This window comes from Carassius gibelio, chromosome B21 (assembly GCF_023724105.1).
Source record: "Carassius gibelio isolate Cgi1373 ecotype wild population from Czech Republic chromosome B21, carGib1.2-hapl.c, whole genome shotgun sequence".
NCBI classification, from domain to species: Eukaryota; Metazoa; Chordata; class Actinopteri; order Cypriniformes; family Cyprinidae; genus Carassius; species Carassius gibelio.
This window is the reverse complement of record NC_068416.1, coordinates 18,819,986-18,837,207: the sequence shown is the minus strand read 5'-3', so window position 1 is coordinate 18,837,207 and position 17,222 is coordinate 18,819,986. Positions and strand designations below refer to the sequence as shown.

Sequence of the window (17,222 nt, the reverse complement as noted above, 5' to 3'; positions counted from 1 at the left end):
TAGCTCAATCCCATATTCACAACAAAACATTAGTTTGAATATTCGCTGAGGAAAGCGATCCTTACTTTCCACATTTTCGAAAACAGTTTTAAAACAGACATAATCTTTATTATCAAATCAAATAGTTGAAGTCTTACATTCTCACCTAAAAAACCTATTAAAACTACATTCCATGGCGCAAAAACAGTATAATTCATAAAGTTATAGTGGATTTGGGTGTCCGCTATGACATTGGCTGTGAGAAATACAGCAAGCGAAGTGATACAAACGGTAGAACAGTTGGAGATCTGTTAACACTGGAAAATCAAACGCCTCAAAAGGCTCTCAGCCAATCAGATTCGAGGACCAGAAAGAACTGTTATATAAAATAAAAAAAATTATCAAATTCTAAATTTGGTAAGAATAAGAAAAAAACTGAAAAAAAATTTTTTCATGCATTTTTTTATTCATGCATTTTAGAGTTCATTTAGATTTCTGGATTGCATTAGTAGAGCAATGCCATATAGTCTCAGTAAAACTTTGGAACCGTGTCATGCAAATCACATTCAATGCTAAGTTTCTGGCCATGTTTGTGCCGCTATCTGATTTGCATGATTCCTTGCAAACTGGGTGCTAAAACAATCCAAACAACATGTGCAAATAAACAATGCTATCAGTGAATTCCCTTAAGAGAGTCTGTCCCAGGTTTATCAATGATCATTTTTCACTCGTAATCTGAAAACCGTACAATCCTGACAGGTTCCTGTTAGTAGATAGAGCTGACAGGACAAGAATCCCAGGAGACATTCAGCAGAGAGGAAAAAAAAAAAAACAGGGACACAGTGAGAAGCAAAAATATATGTTTTTGTGCATGAAACACCAGCTTGTTTTGTTCTTGGCTGTTCTTCACAGAGAATTATAGTTCTGGTGGAGGTTGCAGAGACCAGCGGTCACAGACAAAGTTGGGTTTCTTAGTCTTTTACAAAAGTCTACAGATATATATATTTTTTTTTCAAAGTGAGTAGGGCGGACTGTATGCTGTTCTGGCTGTATTAATAGTCATTTTTAACACTTTTGAAACCACAGAGATAACACCATCATAAGATCATCAATGCATGTCCTGTTATCTGATGATTCTGGGATTACTGGACCTGACAAGAGATCCCCCACGAGCTGATCAAGGCTTAGCCACCCACTACACACTCTTCCAGAAGCTTCTGAGGGCTTTGCTCCAAATTACATGCTTAAAGCGAGAGATAAAGGCCAAACCTCCCAACCAGGCTCAGTGGTGTTGATGGCCAGAATGAGGTCATTCCCAAGCCTTGAAGCATACTTCACCAATCTCCATCTAGGGAAACATCTTTCACAATTAAAGACTTCCAATTGTTCTCCCCATCCACAAGTGGTCAAAAAGATAATTACAGGAGGCAGACAGGTGTTGTAACTCACTTTGCTTCAATGGCTGTAACTGAGTGGTTGCTCTTTTCACTTTGCACACAGATCTGAATCTTTGACATAATATTCCCAGATTTATCTGCTACCAATTAAAGTAGTTTAGAAATCTATAACTACACGCACACTCAAAAAAAGAAAAAAAAAATACAACTGTAAATCAAGGTGAAATGAGAATACAAAGTGTCAGAATGTGAAAAAACAGTTGAAGCAAACTAACAGCTATGCTATGTTTTTTTTTTTTTTTTTTCAAACAAAGATTATTGGAGTTTTACAAGAAAATACTACTTCAGCCTTTCCACTTCAAAATTTCCCATTTAATTAAATGTGTTACTTCACAGTTCTAATTAATTTCCACATAATTATTATGTGAAACTGACAAGCAATTTCTGAGTGAAAACTGTTTTATCTAATTATTTTTAGTCTAGTAGAAATGTAAAAATGCATAAGTAATTTATGGAACTGACTGAAAGGTGTTTAATTTAACCAATATCCAATATCAACCAATAAATATTCAATATCAAACCATTCTAACTATTTGTATATATGCATCAGTTATATATATATATATATATATATATATATATATATATATATATATATATATATATATATATATATATATATAAAAAACTACATATATACTGTATACACACACTACGTTTATTCAGCAAAGACACTTTCAATTAAAAAATAAAGTCAGAAAAGTCAGAATTTCTAAGAACATTTCACAACATTACTGCTTTCACTGTGTCTTGATAAGCAAAATACTTTTTTTTCAATTACATAAAAAAATCAAATAAATAAATAAATATTACCTACCCCAAACGTTTAAACAGTGGTGTTAAAATGCATTCAAAACATGCATTCTGTTACAACAAAGTTCAAGTTTAAGCTAGCAAACTTCATATAAACTCTATCATGGACAACAGTTTCTCTCTGGGAATAAGTCTGGTTCTTAAAGTCAGAAAACAATCGGTTTTACTTGACAGTGGCGGCCTGCTGTGAACTGCGGGGAAGAAAAGTGAGAAACGTCTGAGCGCAGCGCTGACCATCCACAACACTCAATGTTACTCTGATCATGGTTCAGCCAAACAAACTACCACACTTCAGAGAAAGGCGAAAGTACCCGTTTCTCCCAGGACCCCCCGGGTCTGTGCAAAACAGGCAAAGTGAATAATATTTAAGGAAAAAGAATCATCCGGTGCCTTCAGTCAAATAATGACAGCCACCGTGCTGAAAGGTTGAGAAATTCATGGGTGGGGATGCATTAAAAATCATTACCAAGAAAAGTGCACACTAAGATTATTCGCTGCGGGCAGCCGCTGATTGCTTTGTGGAAGGAGTCTGTGCGGCAAGCAAATCAAACTAGAGCTTGAGAGCGAATAAGTTTCCCCTGTGCACAAATCACTAATTACTTATTAATGGCCAGATGAAGAGAGTCTGTGCCTTCAAAGTATACACGTGCCAGCGACCCTGGAGGGGCAAAAGGAAATTGGGAGTAATCGCTCTGTAAACTGTGATGGCAACTAATCAAGTTCTGTGGCTCTTGCAGCCTCCAATCCATCGGTGAAAAGGCCAATTTACAGCCCTTGCTCTAAGGGGACACTGAAAATAAATGCACAGGACCATCTGTGAGACAGATAGAGGCAAACAGTGGATGAGAGAAACACCATTTCAGGAACATCAGGAACAAACACGTAATTCGTCTGTACAGTGAAGGCGATGGAGGGCCTGGGAGATCCGCAGCCACCACTGACGTTCATCGTACAGAAAAGAGCAGGTTATAATAGGGATGCACAATAGATCGGGAACATATCCGTTAATGCATTGTTCAATATTAGACTTTTTTACAGTTAAATATCTAACACCCTTAGAGATAAATGCCTTTAAAAACAATGTTAAATGTAATATTTGAAAAGGATTTCTCAAAATAAAAATAAAATTTTCACTGCTCTGCACATTACTCACAGATTTTAGTTTTTAGCATCTCATTTTTAATTTACATAGACAAAATAGTGCATAATTTGGCTATCAGTCATAACAAAAATAATTATCTTTATCAGCCAGAATATTAGTATGGGTGTAGTCCTAGCTAGTAGTTGACCAAAATATCGCCGAGGCAGATATATCGGTCATTTTTCAAATATTGGCATTGGCTGATAAGTTTTCCTGTTTGGCTCATGCGCTCAAGGCGGGATTTTTATTTTGATGGCACTGCCACAGTGTGCTCACATTCTCCCTCTTTTTCGCTGCTGCCGTTAAAGTTCCCCTGTAGTCAAAAATGTACTCTTAAAAACTCATCTTCAATCATCAAAATTACATATTTAAAAAAATTTTTTCTTGTGAACATAATTTTCTCAGGCCATAAGATAGCTTGAATATTACTCTTACTCTTGAATATTAAACTATTGAATATTACTACACCCTTGCCTCATTTACTATATGCGGATCTATGAATACGCAAATCAGCCCCACCTCCACTCAGTCACACCAGCCAGGGCCTCCTGATCCACAGATAATGAAACTATGTTTTTACTAGCAGACAACTTCACTGGATACTGTAACAGTTGTTAAAGTTACTTGACGATATTGTGTCGAATGCAGACAAGTTTGTTATTCTTAATTTGCCCTGCAGGCAATGCAACACTGTTGCCATGGGTTATTATTTAAGTTAGCGGTGCTAAATTCACGTTAAACAGCTTCATTCTTTTTTTGCTCTGTTTTATTTTTGGTTTCATGCTGGTAATTGGTACGTATATTTTGTATGTAATCTCTATGCTATGATCTCTGTGCACACCGCATTTGTATAAATAGAGAGAGTGATATGCTAATGACAGGAATATATCCCTTTATGTGATTGGTTATTTAATTTTGTGACGTAGCAAACTGAGCTCTGTTTCAAACCACGTTTCTGGGACTGTCATTGGGAAACTACAGTTTTAAGGAGAAAATACTCAGCAATGGTGTTGAATAATGTATTAGTGCATGGTTTGTCTAAAAGCAAATTACCACATAGACAAATAAACAACATAAAAGAACCTTGATTTTTTTAGAACGGATATATTATATCAGAACATAATTATTATATGCATAAATGTGTTCACCACCCACAGTATGCCATATCAAAGTGACTGAATTATTAACCAAAGGACAATGGGTCTACAAAATTGCTGTACTTGAGTAGAAGTGTGAAAAATGTATTATGGGTGGCCTTTAAATCAGCCTGTTTAAACATAAATCGTTTGCTTATTCAAAAGGGAAGTCAATAAATAATGTGACCACAAGGCTATTAAAGTAAAATGCAATAATTATATTCACCGTCATTGATTTATTTGACACACCTTCAAATTCAAGACAAGCAGATTCATGTTTATGGACCAGTCAAATGACAGAGCCAATCAGCTTTTGGTCATTTGTACTCATCAGAATGGTGTATATGCAACTGGACTAAAATTGGACAAGGAAAAATATATTGGCTATAGCAAAATAAGAAATGGTCCATAAGGAATAATTATTCATTTGCATGCATTAGCATATATTCCACTGGGACATGCAGAAACTTGTAAGATTGTTTAGTCAAAATTACAATACAGCAGGGGCTATTTATCTTTTGAGAGGTTGTTAATTTGTTTGTGAGGGAAGCGCGTTTCCATTTGCATTATGAATCAGGTATAAATCCCATCTCTACATGTTACTGATCTCCAAACCACTAATGAGGTAAAAAGCAAGGAAGTGCAAGCTCCAAACACACGACACTGGCCTGAGAATTAAAATGAGAAATTTAAGAGCGTGTTCATCACCAATAAACATTATAATCTTACATTCATGAGTTCTATTCTCAGAGAAAGATGAAAAATATTGGCCGGTGGGAATGGTAAAGAACGGCTGTAAAATTTAATCTATAAATCTAGTTTAAAAATAGCTGCTTCTTTGTTTCAGAGCGTCTTCGTGATTTCTCTCACAAGAGGCCAGAAAGTGGAAAATAGAAAACACAAATGAAAAGCTTCACATGCATGGGTGAACTTCTTTAAAATATTTAATTTCTATTATAATAAATACAATTGAAATGTTATTTTAAAAATGTTAAACTTTATTTGAGTAATACTTTTACTCAATTATCATACGTATTATTTAATCTATTTAAAAAAAAGAAAATGTATATATTTATCTAAATGTATCTATTTCAGCATATTCATTTATTTGTAGATTTTCATGCAAAAAAAACGTCAAATCTCAGTCCTACAGTGTAGGGTGATTTCATTGAACACTGTGCTGGAGGAAGTCTGACAGTCAGATGCGATTCTCACGAGCTGTTCTGTTTTACCCTGATTGTGTTAGGCAGGGAAAAGCTGATCACAGAGCATTTTTATCCCTAGGCTGATGATAAGATGAGGAGATCTGGCTCCAAGAACGCCAGCGACACAACTGGTCTGAACCATGTGCCGCCGCCCAATGTAACCTCCTCCCCTCCCCCTCGAGCACCTACACAACACATCAACAGCCAGGGACCCTAGAGAAACAGCCCTATCAGCAGCGCTCAGCTGGTCACTATTTAAAAAAACTGTTTGGTTGGAACCCAGAGCGCAGCCCAAGCTGAGAATAGAGCTGTGCCTATCTCCAGGGGTTGAGGGGACTTGGAGCCATCACAAAGACTTTAAGGCATCAAGTAGAGAAAGGCAAAAAGAAAAAGAAAAAAACCTTTTATAGGATCTTATCACCAGTCTTTATGAACACAGGAGGAACTACAGAGAAATCAACATCACTGAACAGTTTCCCAAAGCACTACGTCACCCAAGACATCACAGATTTACTTGCTATTGAGGACTAAACTTTTTCTTTCCGCATTAATTAAAACTGGCCTGATAACTCTATTAGAAACTGCTGTTTCTAATGTTAGAGCACCCTTGGAGAACATTTCCGAAAACAACGCATCTGCCAGGAGCTTCTTCATTTCTGTCTACATCAAAGGCAATTAATTTCTGAGCTTTTTATTTCTGCATGCTAAGCTTCATTCGTTGTTCTAGTAGACACCCACTTTTCGCAAACAAATTAGAGAGGAGCAAAACTGGATCGTATCGAGACCGGAACACTTAAAGTCCGTTAATCACGCATGAGATAGTGGCCAAGGCTGTTAGTGTATAACTCAAACCAAGAGTTTAGATATCAGGCGTGAGAGAATACAAACAGGAATGAACATTAATTTCTCTCACGGTCATTTACTCACTTGCACAGAATGTCTTTAGTCGCTTCATCAAATCCGCTTGTTCTAATTAGAGCTCAACACTCAATGAATCAATAAAGAATTTTCTCACTTTTGCACACTGGGTTGTTAGGAAATTTCTTTCAAACAGTTCATCTTGTGCAGTCTGCACATCTCTTAATAATTAATTTGTATTTAGTTGCATTATACTAATTAAGAGTTAAATCTACTAATTGAGAGTTAATTAATTATTGTTTTGAAAGGGTAGTCTCACAAATTGCCTTTGGGCTATGTAGACTTCACATAATGAATGTCAAGGTAAACTTTTAAATGTGTTTTGGGTGAACTATCCCTTTAAGATTATGAATGTACCTGATGATGTCAAAGACTGTGTGATTGTGGCATTTTGATGTAAACAACATGGTAGAAGCCAGTCAACATGGACAGGTTGAATGACATGTCCTCATCTTTGAAAACCATGAACAAAGCTTCACAAGGTATAAGGAAACACAATCCAGGCTACATTTTGGGAACATTTTTGAAAAATTTATTTCTAGGCTTTTCCAATCATTTGTAGAGAATAACTGGTGAAGTAAAGGCTTTTAAAGTCTTCTAAAGAACACAGCTACTATACAGAGAGTATTTTGTAGTCAAATGAATGACTAGAATAAATGAAAGTAGTATAGAAATTCCTTGTATTTTCCATGACCTTTTCAGATTCTATTAATTTGTGAAACTTTCTGAGGCCTGGATATAACACTTTTGAAATTACCAGAAACCTCAGGACTGTGGGAATCGCACAGTAAAACTTGCACTGATGGTAAACGTGCTATGTGCTGACAACGGTGAATTTGGAGAGCATGAAATCATCCAAATTCAAGGGCCATGCAGAAAATTGTCAATTTATCTATTCAGCCTACCTTAGAAACAGCATGCCTACTCAAACTGAGTGGGCATGTTCTTGAGCCAAGTGAATTTTGAATACACCTTTCAAAAACTAAAAAAAAATAAAAAGTTTTATTCTTGATTATTTCATTTTCATGGAATTTGCTGGTAAAGTATTAGCAATGCTGCAAATAATTTTGGGCACTGGGTGAACAGTTGGGGGCAAAAAAATAGGTCATCACAATGTCAACAAAAAACTATTTTTTCAAATTTACTTTTGTTTAATTATCAAAATGTCAGATCTGCTCTTTTCCGTTAAATAAAGTATCACTATGAAAGTACTATAAGAGTTGGTCACTCACCTTAAAGTGAAGATCTCTACTGATGAAAGGGTAGAGACTGCTAGGAAGGCTGATACGGTCTCCCTCTGCCTGATGGGTCTGGAGGGAACCATCACCACAAAGTTACTGTCCAAACGCAGTTCAGAGAGCGGTTGGAATAGGCGTACGCTGCCAATCCTGCGCATAGGTGTGGGCCCTGAGAAGTACCCGGCAGGGCCCAGCTGTCCAGTGCGGATGGAATTAGTCTTGCGGGAGTCTTCCGAGCTGCATTCCCCAGTGTCGGTGGACTGTAGCATGTAATACAGCTCCACGGGAGTGCCTTCAACCAGCTCGGGAGATCTCTGTCGACCTGGTATGACACTAGGGGGACTGAACCAGCTAGGCAGGGGCTCCAGTTCAGCCACGCACAGTCCGAGTTCCCCTTTTAGACGACAGGTGCCCCGTACCTCTTGGGTTTCGTGGAAGGCAAACATCCTGACACACGGCAACTTGTCCACAGCACTGTAGTCATCCCAGTCCCGGCCCACAACATAGAAGAGAACCTGAACCTTTGGCCAGCTTGGATGGATTCGCTCACTAATAATAAAAGTCTGCACTTTCCAGTTAAAACTAAAGAGAGGAGAGGAAGTGGAGGATGGTGACGTGGATGAGGGGTTGTTGAAAAGTCCCGGGCCCAGAAGCTCCGCAGGCACAGGTTGTTCTACATACAGTGGCCCGTAACTGGCATTGACCGACGGCGTCTTTCTGGCTTGTTGGATGAAGAAAAGTTCTGTACGAACCTGCAGGCTGGAGTTCCTCATGATGTCCTGGTTGGCCTCCTTCAGGAAGAAGGCAGACTCTGCGTTCAGCACCTGGTATCGGACTGGAAGATAAGTTGGGATGGCACCAAATCTCTGCAGTCCTTCCATCAGCATCCGACTGTCGATGACTGACAAATAACAGAGAAGACAAAAAAGACATTATTCATCCATCTATCAGACCTCTAAGCCCGACCTAGCTACTTGCATGCTCTTACATGCTATGCTCTTAAGTAAGAGTCATTTGTCTCCCGCCCCATTCTGAAATCCCATCTCCAGGCAACTGGACTCTTTTATTGAATGCCTTCAACCAGCAGTTCACTACAGATATTTGGGGTGATGGAAGGACCCAAGAGGCTCCATTGATTTTGCGTCACAACACTGGTCTGAGAGAAACAGATGCTGGAGATTTGTGACAGCTGGTGGCAGACAAATGCTATTGGTGCTTAAGGCAGACACTACAGCACAGCAGGAGGATGCTTATATACCATTGTGTAACATGAAGTATTTTAGGGTTTGTTTAAAGGTTTTGCCTGTGCAATATAGATTGAGTCTGGGGATATGTTCTACTGCATTTTTACACATTGAATTAATTTTGTTTTATTATTATTTTAATGTAAATCACCCATAATAAATCAAATCATCTCATGAATATTGATTTAATATAGTGGAATCAGTTTGTTTTGTTTCATGGGAGCCAGATATTGAGAAGAGTAATGCAAAGTGTCAGTGAAGAATGGTGGGAGAAAAAGTTTACTCAAAGACTATTTTCCTGTGGGACTAAAACATTATTCTTTTTGGCAGCAATAAAAAAGGAGAGAGAAAGATAAAGACTTGAAAGAAAAAAGTAATCAGAGAAATAAAGCACAAAGGGCGCACTGAATGCGGTGCTACACCAAACTGATTAACTTAAGTTACATTTTCATTTCTTAAAAAAAAGAAAAAATTCACTGAATCGCAGACACTGTGTCTTTCATTTGGAAACAAGAAGAATATAACAAGTCTAGTCATTTGGAAGAATCAGATGGGCATTTTTACAGGAATATGGCAGTAAACCAGCAATTTTTTCTCTCTAAAACAAAATGTTTAGCCAAAATATTATGTGGACCATGTGTACTGAAAATTACAGTGAAACTTCTAGTGAACCTTTGTTCAAACTTAATGAAATCAAGAAAACAAGTTCGATTAAAAAAAGAAGAAATAAAGGACACACAACAATGCTAAAGCTGAGGCCAACTATGATTAGCAAATTATGGCAGATAATAGATAAATTATATTATATACAGATACATTTGACAAATGTACATGATAATTAAATATTTTGGCAACAGATAAAAACAAATCATGATCAATTGGATACAGGCTAATAAAAATAGTATGATATTCTGGCATGAAATTCAAGCATTCAAGCACAGGTGTACCTTAGGCTAGCCACAATAAAAGGCCACTCTAAAATGTGCAGTTTTAGCACATAACACAATGTCACAGATGTCGCAAGTTTTGAGGGAGCGGGCATGCTTACTGGAGGAATTTACACCAGAGCTGTTGCCCGTGAATTGAATGTTCATTTCTCTACCATAAGCCGTCTCCAAAGGCATTTCAGAAAATTTGGTAGTACATCCAAGCGGCCTCACAACCGCAGACAACGTGTAACCACACCAGCCCAGGACCTCCATATCTGTAAATAAGATCATCTGAGACTAGCCACCTGGATAGCTGCTGCAACAATCGGTTTGCATAACCAAAGAATTTCTGCACAAACCGTCAGAAACCGTCTCATGGAAGCTTGTCTGCATGCTTGTCATCCTCATCGGGGTCTCGACTTGACTGCAGTTCATGGAGAGGTGTTCTCTAATCGATGAATCCCGGTTTTTACTGTACAGGGCAGATGGCAGACAGTTTGTATGGCATTGTGTGGGTGAGCAGTTTGATGATGTCAACGTTGTGTATCGAGTGGCCCATGGTGGAGGTGTGGTTTTGGTTTGGGCACAAAAGTGTTGTATTTATAATTTTGCTCAGTGTGTGTGTGTGTGTGTGTGTGTGTGTGTGTGTATGTATATATATATATATATATATATATATATATATATATATATATAGCGAGAGAGAGAGAGAGAGAGAGAGAGAAACTGTGGCTGTATATAGCAGAAGGAAGGGAGCAAACAAAAAAGAGACACTTTGACTTCATAAGCAGTCAGTAGCAGAACATACATGCTACCCTTGTCCTCAGAGAAAATTGAGAAAATTACAAGTGAGATGGCAAGCTTGTAGTGACTTATCTAATCACTTCACAGCGATGTTGCTCAAACCCACATCAGTATACTATAGAAGAGCCAACCACACACATTATGCAAGAACAGATTTTGAAATCAAAATCTCGGTGCTCTAAGCATGCAGAAAAAAAAAACTAAAATAACTTGAAAATCCATTCATAACTGAGTGATAAAAGAGGAAACGTGTTACACTGTTTCATCTCTGCTGGATCAGTTGAAGCTCTCCTCTTTTTCTCTAAAATTAGCATATGTTCATCTTAAACTGTATTCAAGGCTTAATTAGCAGGTGAGCCAAGATAATTTGCTGGTGTTAAAATGATAGTGTATGAGTACAATTTTGATACAGCTCGGAGTATTTTAAGACTGTTGTCTCAGTGAAAAACATGTAACAGCCCTTATAACAATTGGCTGAGCAATCAGGTTTACAATTGTACCAGACTGTGATAGTTTGGCAATTTGAAGTGAATTCATGCATTTAAAAAAAGTGACATTCAAGCTTCTGTCATCATTCTTTAGAGAACAGACAGCCTTACAAATGCTTAATTCTTACTCAAAGAACATTCTGAGTTATTGCATGACAGCTAGTTTTACTCCATAATTAAAAAAAACATTTAAAAAAAAGGTGGTGTTTCGTTTAGTAATTAATTAGGATACAGACCAGACAATAATATTCTAGCATGAAAAAGGTTTATAACTTCCTCTCTTTTTAATGATTAATGTGTGGGAAGAGATCATTCTTCATTTGAGTTGGTATCTAATTTTCTAAAAGGCCTAGGGTTTTCTTTTATGGTTACATTATTCTTCATAAGCAGACTCTGGTTAGAAGAAGATAAAAGAATTAAAGACTGAACTCTTTCGAATACCCAATGAATTTTTTTTAGTGAATCTACACCACTACCTTGATTTGTCTGCATCAATATAGTAAGAGTTTGATGGCTTAGACGAGACTCTGCGTAACTGAAATATATGCTGACAATGGCACATAAGCGCATGGTACAGTAAGTGGTGATTTGGGAGCTGTTAACTAATTTAAGTTATGCTCTACCATGGAAACTGTCCCAACTTCAGATTCTGGCCTTCAGGGAAAGTCAACATAGTAAGGTTTTTGGGCATCATAATTGGATTGCCCTTGGGCCATTTTCTTAACTGCCATTATTAAAACGTGTATAATCTTATTATAAGTGAAGTGGGAGCTGCATGGGATAGTGGCCAACTGCTGAGCTGATAGATAACATTAATAATGGTAATAGTTCAGAGTGCCCACACTGCATACATTAAATGAGTAGGTATCATTCCCTTCCTGGGGTTAACACCAGCGCTTGAAAGCAAGTAGGACACATCTTTCAATGGTAGCCACTTAATAGAAAGATAATCAATAAGACAAAACATATCTTAGTTCACTTGAAAAAATGAGAGAAAATGAGGTGTTTAGACTGCGCAGACATGGATGTCCCAGACACAGTACAGTGAAAAAATAATACTTAATGTAATGAACTTTCAAGTTTTTAACAGATAAAGGCCTAGAGTCAAAAGGTTTTGGAAGCAAAGAATGGTCTCATTCCTCATTTATGCAGAAACAACTTACAAACTTACAAAAAACAGGGGAATATTGTGATAAAAAAAATTGTCATATTTTATTAAAATGAATACAAAATTAAACCAAAAACACTCAAATCAGCTGAAAATGAAAGTAAATAGTATATCGTATTGCCAGATTATTGCCAATACACAGCCGTAATCGTTATCCAGAACTAGCAGGGTTCTTGACTCATTCTTCCCACTGGTCGATCTTTTGCGCCTAACTTTCTCAGTTGCATGCACACGAGCACATAATTTGGTCTCATTTTTTTTTTTTCTTCAACATCAGATTTATCAATGAATGCTGATTAACTTTTATCATAGTTTATAGTTATTAGGTAACAAAAGTGTTCAACATTCTTTTTCATCAGTATTATTTGCGCTAACATTTTAAACAGGAGTTTTTTCTGTGTTATAAGCCGAGTTTTGAGCACTTTTAATTTCAATTTCAAATTCGTCATCTTTGTGTTTGACAATATATCGACACCTTTCACTTTTTAAGACTAAAACAAAAGATGGATTCGTTGTTATTCTTAATTAAAAAGCACAACAACAATAAAACAGTAGGCTATGATGACAAATTAGATTACGTAACATTTATTAACAATATCAAATAAGATGAGGCATGGCATACACCACATGCTATTACATATTATCTACCAGCTTTTAACAAAAGAATGTTCAGCAAACACTAAGGAATCAAATAAATGTAAAAAATAGATTCTTATTATATGATCAACCCTTACCCATTGTAAAACCACTGTAATGCATTGCCACCCATGGATTATAGTCATAATCTAAAGATTTAACTTGGTTTAGATTGTGTTGCTGATTACAATTTTAGCCATGCAATTTGTAGTCCGTACTGGATTACATTTCAGAAGTAACTCCACACTACACATAATCACATGCTAAGTTAGAACAAGACAGAGACAGAGAGGAAGACAGAAAAGGCACCAGCTATCTGGGCATCGAGCACACGCATTGATTGCATCAGTATTTTGGAGTAGGAATCTCAGCATGTAAACCTCGTCTGAGAGAAGTCTGTTGAGCAAAGGGAGAAAATTCAGCTGATTTCAAATGTTGGGAGTTATGAAGCAAGCAGAGGGAAAAATGAAAGATTCTGAGTCTATGGAGAGGATGCCACTGACAGACATATTGAAAAAAAAATAGCTTCTGTCACATATTTGAATAGGTAGTCTTTCCTCGCCATCATTAAGGTAAAAAAAAAAAGACATGTTGTTGATTTTAGAACTAGGTAAAATTGCTCCATCCACTTCAGAGCTACTTGACATGGCTTGTATATACAGAGTAAATTAACCTCAATTGCTCTGTGGACATCAGCACGATTGCTAGTTGTGATCAGGCTATGATCAGCCTCGATTGAGCTCCAAAAATAATAGCTGTTTAGTCATGATGTCGGTTTGTAGGCCAACCCAGAGGGCTGATTCACCGTGGGTCCCATCGGGAATTTCAATTAGGTTTTTAGAATAGCAGATTTCAATTTATGAGTAAAATAAGGTCTATAATTTAAAGATCTCAAACTACTGAATGGTAGCATAAGTGGTAAAAGAAAATGTTTAAACCTCCTAAAGATCTTATTTTACTTAAAATCAGTCGAGACTCTAAAAATATATTCAGAAAGTTTCCGATCTAAAAACTGAACAGCCTTATTGCTTTCTGGGAAATTCTATAAATCCATCTTTCCTCTTTTCCCCATTCAAAAATTAGGCATGACACATTACCATTTTCCATAATGATAATGAAGAAATTTTCAGAGACCCACTAATGGCAGGAAACTCTTGATCTGCATTTGTCATGCCTGGCCACAGAAATATCTTCTCAAATCTGCCCAACGTCACTTCAATAAAACATAAGCAATTGTGCACTAAGGCTTACAGGAAACCTGTGCCCCTTACGAAACATCTAAACAAACCGAAGAGGTCAAAAACATAAGCAACGATGCGTTTGAGTCCAGAGTGGGCTTTTTATGATAACATGATTGCTATCTATTGCTTATTGAGCTTGAGTGTACTGCTGTGAGGGCTGAAAAAGACGTTGGAATTGGCTCTGGAAGACTGATGGCTCACTAGATTTGCCAGGGCATGAGGGAAGGAGGAAAATCCACTGGTTCGAGCACCTCAGAGTACCTGTTATACTAACCACATCTCCTGCTGTTGCACTTTGGGAGAGCTGGACTTTTTTATTTCAGGGTAACAGGCTTTGAGGATTGGTTTGTCTGGTGAGATTTTTAGCCATTCCAACTCTCTCCCAATCACCAGCATTTGCAATCTCAGCTCGATTCTGTAGCCCTTGACTAACAGATTCAGTCTGATACAGAGCCCAGAATCGATGAATTATAGGAGAGCGTGCTTAAAAGGGAAGCAGGCACCCTGTCAAACAGGACGACTTGGAGAATGATGTAATGATATGCAGGTACGTTCTCATTTAGAGTCATACCTCCGGGGATCACATCTCCTCGACAAATGAAAAATAAGTGAGAACAGAGGCTGGTGGGAGGAAGTCAAATGAAAATATGAGTGATGGCTCGGATTATTAGAATCCAAAGCCTTCAACAATGAAAAAATGACAACCACAAACCAGCATGAAAATATATGAGCTTCTTTCAAATTTGCATATTTTGTTATCTTTCCCCCTATGGTGCTTTTGTTTTTGCTTTTTAGGCAAATAGTTGTCAGGGAAACAATCCATTGACTATGACCAATTTAGCCAATGGCAGCTGATGGTGTTTCAGGGCTTTATTCTGTTTGGCTATTGGCAGTGAGTCTAGGCAGGCTGGAGTTAACAGCAAACATGATAAACACAGGCGAGAGCTCCTAAATATGATTATTTATTTGACTTAAATAGAATGGATAAACAGACTGTGGATGTGCTAAACATAACTCCATAAAATATATAAATATAGCTCCCAACAACATTCAATTTAGCCTTAGTTTTAAAGCAACATCTTTACTAGAGAAAATATTAATATTTGTGCCAACTGGGAACAGCTTGGCAGAACCTTGAAATGGTTTGACGACTGCGTTTTTATTTCCTGGAATATTTCTTATTGAAACAGAGGCCGGGATGTATTGAATAGGCTGTTCTTTCTGTAAATATTCAATGGATTTGATCATATTTGAAATATGGTCATATTATCCCAATTTTACAGTCTTGGCACTAGCTACCTATTAAGTTCTGTATCAATTACAAAATATTAGTACTTACCTATAAGGCCCTTAATGGTTTAGCTCCTGCGTACCTAACTAGTCTTCTACCACACTACCACGCAATACAAATAAACCTGAATTGAACTGAATTGAATTGAATTTAGTTTACAGCTGAGTAAAACTGTGATTTGCAGCTTGCAATTGCTATACACTATAGCATGTAGCAAGGAGATCTAAAATACCTGGAGAAAGCGCTCTTTTAGTATTCCCATTCATCTCAAAGACAGCTGTCACACAGGATTCAGTCCCCCGCAGATATCTGTCACCTTTGGACTCTAAATAAGTCTTATATTTAAGAACAATTAAAAAAAGTAAAACAGTCAGTTTCCTGAATTGAAAATCACATTCATTTCTGAATGATAATTTATGGGGAGTTACAAAGCTGTTAATCCATGATATATGTTTTTGTTGTAGCTGTCAATCTGCGTGATTTCTTTTTATATATATATATAAAAGTAAAAAAAAAAAAACTTTTGTAAAGACAATTATATATATATATATATATATATATATACATATTAAGAAAGAACTTTAAAAAGGTACTTTATTCAGTGCCTTATAAGAAATCTGACAAAACCACTTTATGTTTCCTTAACTTTGTAAATATGCCAATTAAAGTATTTTAAATTGTCAAATATATTATAACGAAATAAATTAATGATGCTGAAATTATGCTACCTTTGCAAAATCCCCCAGTGTGTGCAAAATATCCAGTGTAGTTCAGTCTAAAACTCATAACACTGTTTTTGTAAACTAAAATAAATCTGAAATAAAACTTAAAAAATTAGGTACTAAAAGTAGTGAAATTAAAATTTTAAAAAGGAGTAACTATAATAAAATATTAAAACAATAATAAATAATTAAATAACAGCCTACTAAAATAATGGTATTAATACTGCTAACTGATTACACAAAAATATTACTACTGCTACAAAAAAAAAAAAAAAAGATATCTGGAAAAGCTCCCAGCAGGCACACATTGTCATAAGCTTTTTGGTTACATTTCAGTTGCGTCTTCGGGTGACCAAAATTCAATGTCAGTTGAATTTCCTAATGTCAATGTTAATTAAATGTCCAATACAGACTTCAGTTGACATTGATATTTGTTGTTTTCAGGTTTTATAACCAAAATCCAACATCAATCAATCTTCATTCTCAACCAAAATGCAACATCTGTCCGACATCATGTACTCCAAGGAGTAAGAAAGATCATTTTATTTGACAAAAAAAAAAAAAATCTATATGTTAATGCGTACATATAGATGTCCTCAAAGCTAACACATATGGACTAATAGCTACAGAACCCCAATTTAGAATTCATAAGGTTCTAAAGTTAAAAGCCATTACACAAAACTATGGCTACTAATTAATCAGACATGGTGTTCCATTCAAAATATATAAATAAATAAAAACACTTGTATAATGAAAGCTCACCGCCGTGTTGGCCAGACTCCAGTTCGTGGGCATGAGCATGTGGCAGAGAG

General features: G+C 36.6%; 2 protein-coding genes across 2 annotated transcripts in view; one reads left to right on the top strand and one right to left on the bottom strand.

Annotated features, from left to right (window-relative positions):
- Positions 1-17,222, top strand: part of LOC127986179 (60S ribosomal protein L17) — a 232,369-nt gene that overhangs the window by 88,977 nt on the left and 126,170 nt on the right. The window lies entirely within an intron of this gene.
- The window catches only part of LOC127986168 (transmembrane protein 132C-like), a 121,591-nt gene that overhangs the window by 79,863 nt on the left and 24,506 nt on the right, over positions 1-17,222 (bottom strand). Inside the window, exon 2 of the mRNA XM_052588415.1 lies at positions 7,882-8,788. Within this exon, the coding sequence (XP_052444375.1) occupies positions 7,882-8,788 (907 nt within the window). The remainder of the gene's footprint in view (positions 1-7,881; positions 8,789-17,222) is intronic.